Source organism: Alosa sapidissima, chromosome 21 (genome assembly GCF_018492685.1).
Source record: "Alosa sapidissima isolate fAloSap1 chromosome 21, fAloSap1.pri, whole genome shotgun sequence".
NCBI lineage: Eukaryota > Metazoa > Chordata > Actinopteri > Clupeiformes > Clupeidae > Alosa > Alosa sapidissima.
In genome coordinates, this window is record NC_055977.1 from 11356783 (window position 1) to 11367001 (window position 10219).

Consider the following 10219-nt stretch of genomic DNA (forward strand, 5'->3'; position numbering starts at 1 on the left):
CGATGCCGTGTTCTGTGCAGTGAAATTCTGCCATCTAGTGAGTAGGCCTTGGTAGTGAAGTCGATGTCGTTGTAGGGTCGTTCGGATCCATCCATGCCCACTCGTCAACATGGACTAGCCTATGCCAGACTTATCAGCAAGAACCAGACAGTGTAGAGCCCGTCATATCAAGCAGTCTATGTTCCATAACACAAGTTTTCTCCTGTTCGAATTAGGTGGGTTCTGTGGGTGTGTACCTATAAGATAGTATAGAAGCTGTTTGTCGCATGGTTAGTTCTTTCTGCTTATTCGGACCTGTAGCCTTCATAAACACAGCTGCACAATGTATGAAACTACTTCGATGGTAACTTCACAAGGTATGTCGTCGATAAGTAGGCCTAGCTTGTAGCCTAAGGTTAGAATGAATGATGCTATTCATTTTCATAATTCTAGGCTACTTCAGTTAACTTTTTTTTGGCAGTAGGTCTAATTCGTTAACCACATAACCTGTAGGCTAACTTTTATTAGGTTAGGCCTACATAAGAAGCAGCTATCCATGGTCTTCGCCTAGTTTATAGGATGTTAATTTCCATACACTCTGGGAACATTACAATCTTATTTATGTCCTCTAGATAGCCCAGAGTTAGGCTACATCCTACACTTGAACGTGGGTGGCCTATTGAATAGAATCTGCTTATCCATTAGGATTCAGCACATATTTTATATTTATAGCTTTATCTTCAGAATAGCCTGTTTATGTTAATGCGATGTTAAGACTGGCATTTAAGGCTGACAGGTTTGGTGTCTGTGGGTTGGGTGCTGAAGGGAGTTCCTTCATCTGATCAAGTAGCCTAGTGTCCTGTCATGAAACCTAGAATTTATGTTTAAATGTACAGATAGTTTAATTCATGTTATTTAACCATAAACCATTACACTATTGAATTTTCATATTTTACTTATTTCTCTGTGTATTGTTTCTATATGTATTTATTGTATTTATCTCAATTCTTGTAATTGTTATTATTGCTTTGTTTTTGGTCTTATGTGAGTGTATATCTCCATAGGCCAGTAGTTCCCCTTGGAACCTGCCAAGAGAGGAGCCTTATCACAGCAATGGCAGAATCAAATGATTATGGTAGGCTTAAGTCTTTCATGTGAAGGGCACACAGCTACAACCGATTGAATGCATTCACATTGGAAACTACATAATATAATCTTAATAATCTTTGTTAAAGGTTTTGCTGGCTTACTAGTTCATTCACTTTCATCCATTTATGGGTTTCAAACACAACTCTCCCCTCTACCATGCAAGAACTTGGTTCATTTTAATCTGCCAAGGTCCTCATACAGGTGGTTTCTTCACAAAACAAATCTATTCAGATAGCTAAGTATTGAAGGAAGTTGTGTATTGTTCATATTGAGTGATTTTTAGTTTGCCAGTTTGGCCTCACTAGCCAGTTTTATTGTGCTATTTTATTGTACCTTTCTCCCTCTCTTTTGATCTGTCTAGATTTCAATTAATGGCAACGCCTTTGTATATAAAATTGTGCAATATTCATGGGGATAAGAGATGTCTTTATGCCGTATGACTTGTCTAAAAGAGATGCGACAAATTGCTGCCTCACTGCTTGTGTTCACATACAAGCTGTCAACTGCTCTTGCAGGCTTTAAACACAAGTGGACGCTTTGTAGACTTGTCCTTTACTTTAAATAGACACCAATAGACACTAGACAACAATTTGATCATGGTGTAGGCTGTTTGATTGATATTGATATTGGATTGGTAGCCTACTGCTAATCAATGGGAACAAACAAATATTTTCAGCTCCCATCTTTATGTTCCATAACATGACTATTCTTTCATGAAACTAGATGTAGGCTACTGCAAAGCAGTACAAAGTATGACCGTTGCTCAGTCCTGCACATTCTCTCCACAAAAGTAAATCACGCTTGTCAATTTGTCTCCATCTATACTCTTGCAACTTTTGTGTATGTAAATGAATGTGTGCATGAATGCGTTTGCTTTTGTGTGTGCTTCTCTGTGTGTGTGTGTGTGTGTGTGTGTGTGTGTGTGTGTGTGTGCGTGTGTCTGCTTGCCTGCATATGTGTGTGTGTGTTTTATGTGTCTGTGCGTGTGTGAGTGTGTGTGTGGGAGTAATGGGGTGTGTGTGTGTGTGTGTGTTTATGTGTTTGTATGTGTGTGCCTGCTTCCCTGCATGTGTTGTGTGTGTGTGTGTGTGTGTATGTTCACTTGTGAGTGTGTGTGTGGGAATAATTGGTGTGTGTGTGTGTGTGTATGTGTGTCTGTGTTTATGTGTTTGTATGCATGTGCCTGCGTGTTGTGGGTGTGTTTATGTGTGTGTGTGTGTGTGTGTGTGTGTGCGTTCCTGTGTGTGTGTGAGTGGTTATGGGAGGGGTTGAGATGACTCCTTTACACCAACATACAAAAACAAATAGGTCCTCCTGGGCTCTATGGTTCTCGAGATATTCACAGAAAACGGTCCGCCCTACCCACATTTCGGGGGCTCTGGTGCGACAGATCAAAACGAAAATCAATGGTTCTATTTCATCCTGGTGGGGCTACATGCCTACCAAGTTTCGTACAGCCCGGTCTTTCAGTGTCCCTTCGTTGACATAAAATTACTTGCCAAACTCAGGGCCATAATGTTGAAAAGCGCTTCTAATTACTCAACTTACTTATGCTTGATAGTCCCTGCATTGTGTTAATGAAATAGCAAATATTGGTATCATCGCTTGTTCTCACTGAGTGGTTGCGGTTTCAAATTAGAGTCTCTAATCTCGGTAAGCAAACCTAATAGAGAACCAAATGAGCAAACCTGAAATTGCATTGTTCACACTTTTTGTACACTGTGAAATATTATGCTCATACAGTGAAAGTCATATTGTGAAGTAGTTTGGTATGTCATTTCAGATCAATCCATTTTTCAGCATAAATAATTTGGATGAGGGATCCTATGCAAGTTTTTTTCCTTCATATAACAGCTTCAAAGTTATTTTGATGGTAAACAAACTTATAATAGGGAGAATTGCGCACCTAGCACACCTAGCAGTGCCCCGCAAGCAGAGAACCAACCTTGCAATTTGGCTGTTGGTGCCCCACTGACATATCGCGAGAATTGTGAAATATTACCTGGTCAGTAGACATGGCTCTTTAGAGATTGTCTTTGCCTGTTGCTAGTCCTTCAGCTCCATATGCACATATACTGGTGTCCAAGGGCTCAAGTCGTGAGAAGTAGGCTATTTACAACAACAAGGTAAAATATAAACATTCTGTGACTCTAAGAGAAGCCTATTAAAATTAAATACCCACAATCCCATATTCACATTCAAATTCAACAACAAGGCATCCAAGTTGAAAATGAGAGTATCTGGTTATACAAACATAATTTCCTGATACAGTGAAAACTGCTCAAATAGACTACCCCTACCCCCCTCTTATCCTCTGACACTATTTTCCACCAGCTGGTGAGTTCCTGGAGGAGTTCAGGGAGCAAATCATCTCTCAGGTCCAGCATGTTGGGCTGATAGCAAATGCTGTGATCTCACAGCAGCTGGTCCCGGAGGAGGCAGCATTCGATGTGCAGACTGCTCAGACCCCCCAAGAGGTACTAAAAAGACTGTTTAAGGCTCTGGAGACAGCACAACCACAAAGCAGAGAGTCCTTTCTCCTGATACTGAGGCTACATGAACCTAAACTCATGGAGGAACTGGGTGAGTTCATTCCCAAGGTTTAACTCACATCATCAAAACATTTGTTATACTTGCTTTCTTCATGGCACAGCAATGTGACATCTGAGATTGTGAAATCATTTCATTTCCTAAATAGAAGGAATTCACCATATTATAGACAAACTTTTATATTATAGACCAGGGGTGTCAAACATAAGGCCTGGGGGCCAGATCAGGCCCGCCAGCAGGTTTCATACGGCCCCCCAGATGTTTTGGATAGGAAGGGAAAATTAGAAAAAAAGATATCCACAATGTGTAATAAGCAATATCTCTATGATAATTGATAAATGTATTAAAACCTAGCACTACAAACCATCCTCAGGACTGAAGAAGCAGAAAAACTAACATTGAAGTATTTCAAGAGAGAACGAGCAGAATATGACAGCAGTGCATTATTTGTACTTGTTTGCTCGCTCATAAATTATATCATCACATAACACTCCCCATATACCCATGCAGAAAAATGATAATGACCATGACAATGATGGCCCCCAAGTGATATACTATACCTATGAAGTAGAAAAAAAGTTTAATCGCCGTTTCATATCAATGCTTATGAATGGTAACTATAACAACGATAGTAGGGCGACGTTTGAGCCTGAAGGCAGGCTTCGCAACAATGGAATCAACTGTAAACAGCTGAAAAAAACGATTTTAGCTCTAAAACTCATTTAGTATTAATAATTGATTTCATATTTATTTATTTCGTAAGTGACCATGGTATAAATGGGATAATGCCCTTCGATGCGTCCATTATCAGAAATAAATGGACTTCGCGGCCGCTTCGCTTAGGATGGTTCACGCCTCCGCGTCGTCCATTTATTTCTGATAATGGATACCTCGCCGGGCATTATCCGTTACTTATAGACATCTCAAAATTCAACAAAAATGTTATTATTACACTATGTACTGTTTTCCCTACAGAAAGGAGACACCAGAACAGCAAGAGCACTCAAACAGATGTGGCACAGGGGCCTGTTGAGAGGAGAGAGGAGAGTGGAGCATGGCGAAAAGATGACACCCAGTCCAAGAGGGAATCCTTAAAACGCAGAAGACAGGAAACCATGCAAGCCATCGAGAAAATAGAGAGACTCTGGGAGGGCACGAAAAGAGAGCGAGGAGAAGTGGGCGGCTTGAGAGAGAAGATCGAGAGGCAGCAGGGGGAAATCACTCAGCTTTTGGAGGAGAAACAACAAAATGAGAGAACTATCGATCAGCTGAGAGTTCAGCTACAACATGCCAGGGAGCGAATGTCACAGAGTGGGGAGGATGCAGACAGAGAGAGAGAGGGAATGGAACAGATGAGGGCTGACATCCAGACAGAGAGAGAGATGCTAGAGCACAGACGTGAGGACATCTTTCGTGAGCGGCAAGAGCTGGAGCTGATAAGATATGAGACACTAAGAGCAAAGGAGGAGACACAGAGAAACCAACAGATCACTAGACTGGAGAAAGAGAAGATGGATCAGATGAAGAGTGACATCCAAGGTCAGATTTACGAAATAGAAAAACAAATTGAAGAGACAAAACAAGCTAAAGAAAGCATGGAACGGATGAAAGCTGAGGTACAAAGTGAAAAAGATGACTTAGAGAAAAAGAGACATGACATAAAGAAGCAGAAAGAGCAATTCGAACAGATAAAAAATGAAATTAATACAGTTAAGGAAGAGATGGAGGTGCGATGGCGAGAAGCAGAGAAAGATGAGCAGGAACAGCGAGTGCTTATTCAACAGGAGAAAGATCAACTATTGAGTTTGCAGGCTGAATTGGAAATAGCAAAGGAGGAGATTGAAAATAACAAAGAGAAAACCAGTCAAGAGAGAGAGAGACTACACAGTCTGAAAACAAATTTACATCTAGAAAAGGATTTAATTGACAAGAGAAAATCTGAGGTCTCCAGAAAAGAGAAGGATTTGGAGAAGGTAAGATGGGAGTTAGAAACAGCACAGGAGGAGCTAGAGAGAGAAAAAGAAGAAGTAAGTAAGGAGAGAGAAAAGCTAGACTGGGCAAGAATTGACATCCAAAAGAAAACAAAGACCATAGATAGGAGGATAGAGGAGAAAAGACAAGCAAGCAGAAAACTGGAGCAGGTGAGGGCTGAGGTCCAGAGGGCCAAAGACATCCTGGAGAAACAGCGGGATGATGCCCGTAAGGCAAAGGAAGAAATGGAGAAACGAAAGTATGACACAATGAAAGAGGAGATTGAACAGCGAGCTGGAATACAGAGAGAGAGAGATGAAGTGGAGAGGATGAAGGCAGAGGTCCAGAAGGTTAGTGAGATGAACAGGATAAAGGAAGAGAAAGAAAGGCAACAACTGAGACAGTGGAGTGAAGAAGTACAACGGGATAAGGAGACAACTGAAAGAATGAAAGCTGAGATAGAAATAGAAAAAGAAAAGATAGAGAGAAGGAGCACTGAGATTCTGAAAGAAAGGCAAGAGCTGGAGGCTATGAGGTATGGTCTACTAAAGGACAGTGAAGAGACAGAGCAGAACCGCGAGATTATAAAAAGAGAGAAAGAGCGAATGGAGAAAATGAAAGCTCACATACAGCTTCAGATTGATGATATTGAGCATAAAATTGAAGAAACAAAACAAACAAAGGACCAAATGGACCTCATGAAAGCAGAGATCCAGAGAGAAAAAGATGAAGTGGAAACCCAAAGGGAGAAGAATAAGGTGGAAAAAGAACATTATGAGTCAATAAAGTCTGAAATCATTCAGCTCAAAGATGAAATGGAAAGAAAATGGTTTGAGACAGAGAAGGAAGAAATGGAACAGAGAACAAGAACCCAACAAGAACAAGAAAATCTGGACCAACTAAAGGAGGAGATTCAAAAAGAAAAAGATAACATTGAAATGAACAGGGAAGAAATGAGACAAGAGAAAGAGCTGATTGAACAAATGAAAGCTTTCTTAAAAGGGGAGAAAGACTCTTTGAAGAAAAGAACAGATGATGTAAAGAAAAGAGAAGAACAGTTAAAGCAAGAATTTGATGCACAGAACGAAGATATCCAAAGCAGAGTGACCAATGTACAAAAAAAGAGGGATGAAATCAACCAAATGAGACAAGAACTGAAACAACAGATGAGAGAGCTTGAGAAAAGGGTTTCTGAAGCATCAAGGGTCCACAAAGAGGCAGAAGATATAAAGGAAGCAGTAAAGGAAGCTGAGAGCACCCTGGAACGACAGCGAATGGAGACTGTTAAAGGAAAAGAGGAGATGGAGAAAAGGAGGTATGAGGTGGCGATGGAGGAGTTGGAGAAACGAGCAGAGCTGCAAAGAGAGAGAGAAGAACTGGAAAACATGAGGACAGAAATGCTTAGATTACAACAGGACCAGGAGAGAGTGAGATATGCTGATGAAAGACAGCTCTTACAGAGCATGCTGCAAGAAAACAAGCAAGAAAAAGAAACGATTGAACAGTTGAAAGTTGCTATGCAGAGGGAGAGAGATGATCTTGATAAGGTAAAAAGGGAATCAGAGAAAGAATGGGATAGGCTGGAGCAGGTACGTGAGGAAACCGTTAGACTCAAGGAGGAGCTGGATAAGAGTAGGTATGATGGCATTAGAGAGGAGGTACAACAGAGGACACAACACCAGAAAGAGAGAGAGGATATAGAAAGAGCCACAAATGCAGTGGTGAGAGAGAGAGAAATGATTGAGCACACCAGAGAGACAGTAACACTGGAGAGGCAGAGGATAGAACAAATAAGGACAGAACTGGAGGAACAGAAAGAGGATATTAAGAGAACATTGAGAGAAACAAGAAAGGAGGAGGAACGACTGCAACAGATGAGAGTCGAGCTTGAGAACCAAAGGGAGAATCTGGAAAGGATGAGACAGGAAACACGTAAAGAGGCAGAGCCATATGAGCGGGTAAAACAAGAAATAGACAGAGTCAGAGCAGAGATTGAGAGAATGTGGGATGAGACTGAGAGAGAGGAAAGGGAGGAGAGAGAAAAGTTACAGGTAGAAAAAGAAGAGGTGAACAAGAGAGTGGAAGAGATGAAGAGAGAAATGCACCAGATCCAGGGCATGAAGGATGACTTAAAGAAGCAGAAACATGAGACTGAAGCCAAGATGGAAAGAATCCAAAGAGAGATGGAGCATCTTGAGAGGATGAGAGCTGATATACAGAGACAGAAAGAGGAGGTGGAGAGTAAAATGGCAGAGACAAAAATGGAGAAGAACGAGCTGGAGAGGATACGCTCAGACATCTTGAAACAGAGAGAGGAGGTAGAGATCAAGATGCAACAGGCCCAAATGGAGATGGAGGAAATGAGGAGACAGAGGGATGAGATCCAGAAACAGCGAGAGGAGCTAGAGGACAAAATGCAAAAGACTAAACGAGACATGGCAGAGATGGAGTATATGACTGCTGAGATGGAGAGAAAGAGGAAAGAGCTAGAGCAGAGACTGAGGAAAACCAGGAGAAAGAGAGATGAGATGGAACAGATGAAAGTGGAGATAGAGAAGGCAAAGGATGAATTTCAACTCAAAAGGGAAGAGACAGAGAAAGAGAAACGAGATATGGAGAGGTTTATGGCTGAACTGCAAAGAGCCAGAGATGAATTTGACAGCAAGGCAGAGTTTAGTGATAGAGACCCAGAGGAACAGGATAAAATCAACACAGAAATCTTCCGACTGATTCAGGAAATGGAGAAAACCAGAGAAATGGTTTGGAGAACAAAAATGGACGTGCAGAGTAAAATGGAAGTGTGTCATATAGACATCAGCGACAGAGAGCTTATGAACACTGAGCTGCAAAGACTGATTCAAGAGATAGAGCACATCCGTGAGTTGCTGAAAAGAATTAAACTAGAAACTGACCAAAGTGCATATGCCATTAAGAGAGAGAGGGATGAGCTGAAAATGGTAAGGCTAGAGATACAAAGAAAGAGAAGAGACCTGGACCAGAGACTTGAAAGAACCCTGAGGGCGAGAGATGAGCTGGAAATTTTGAAATTGAAGCTAGCACAACAGCAGAATGAGGTGGAAGAACGGCTGAGAGAGTGTGAGATTGAAACAAAGAAGGTAGAGACCAAGAGAGAGGATATGCAACGAGACTCAGAAGCCATACAACAGGCCCAAGAAGAGAAAGAGAAGCTGCAGTTGGACCTCGAAGACCTGAACAAACAGAAGGTATACATGTTTAGATTTGTAAGTCTACGCGCCCTATTTTCGCAATCGTAAACCCAGCGCAAAGCGTATTATTATCCCCACGCAAAGCTTTTTCCTATCTTACGCTCGGATTTCTCGCCATGCGCTTCACTTTTATTGAACAATGCGCCCAGGGGTGTGGCAATTAACAACATAAGGTGTGGTCTGGCGCATGAAAAATTGCTATCTTACACCATCTAAAAAGCAGTAGTAATCCTTTAGAGCAGTAATCCTTTACAGCCTGAGTGTGCCATATTAGAAACATTGGATATTAGGAACATATAAATAATATACATACAAAACATAGAAACAATATATACCCACATGTTTATTAAGTCAAATAAGAATTTTACAGCTGGTATTACTAGGATGTTAAAACATAAACTAAACAAAATGATATAACAAGATTTGCTGCACCCCAGTAAACACAAATTTAGTCTCTTATGTAATTGTTTGTAAAGCGATACTAGTTGTGGACTATGGTTTGGCTTTAAGAAAAACACCACTTTAAACCAGACAGCTCCCTACAGGGTGCCTGAAAAATATATGGAAAGGATACAAACTCTTTTATTAACATTTAGTTTAAGAACTGCAAGAAAAAATTTGCCACTGAAATTTTTCTACTGAGGCTATGTTCACATGCATCTTTTTTTGACATGAAAAGTTTTTTCACAGGTCGTTTTAATTACCAAAACTGCTGGCAGCAAGAAGTAGTTGAGGATGTCTTTTATTGTAATATAATACTAATGTAGTGATAATGATAGCTAATAAGCTAGTTTTTAGCAATGTAATAAACACATACACTGACCAGAAATTTGGGCGCATGTCCAGTTTTACTCCACAAATGAATATTTGTAATGCCATTTGACTGTCATATAGCTGACTATGCTCAAAGTCAATCGTAATAAGCTTCTCCACTATTAACAAAGATTCCAGAGTGCTCTGCTCTAAAATGTTTGAGCACTAGGCTATATGGACGTCTCATTACTCAGCTTGTAATTGGTCAGCAGTAAAAAAAAAAAAAAAAAAACGTTTAGCGTAGTGTGTTTATGTTTTTTTCAAAAATGTTTTTTCAGCATTAAGACGCTCTGAATTGCAGAAAAAGACACTGGCTGCGTTTTAAAAAACGCTTAGGACTTCTTTAAAAAAAAAACACGGTCTACTCCATATTATAATGTAAGACACTGGCTGCTTCAAAAGATGCTAAATGTGAACACAGCCCTACTTTTTAAAATGTAATCAGTCCTTTGTCATCTGTGTATATACACAAATAGTTCATTATTCATATATTTCTTTAAATTATGTATTATTTCTTTGTCTCTTCAAAG

The 10219-nt window shown here is 40.4% G+C and overlaps 1 protein-coding gene across 6 annotated transcripts in view; it reads left to right on the plus strand.

The window, feature by feature from the left end:
- Positions 1 to 224: 224 nt before the first annotated feature.
- The window catches only part of si:ch211-250g4.3 (nesprin-1), a 50703-nt gene continuing 40708 nt past the window's right edge, over positions 225 to 10219 (plus strand). For 4 of the 6 annotated variants that reach the window (XM_042076428.1, XM_042076429.1, XM_042076430.1 and 1 more), the window contains exons 1-4: positions 225 to 356; positions 1044 to 1114; positions 3463 to 3711; positions 4654 to 8873. In XM_042076428.1, the coding sequence (XP_041932362.1) occupies positions 1093 to 1114; positions 3463 to 3711; positions 4654 to 8873 (4491 nt within the window). In that variant the 5' untranslated portion in view covers positions 225 to 356; positions 1044 to 1092. The remainder of the gene's footprint in view (positions 357 to 1043; positions 1115 to 3462; positions 3712 to 4653; positions 8874 to 10219) is intronic. The other 2 variants (XM_042076433.1, XM_042076434.1) reach the window with 1 other exon arrangement.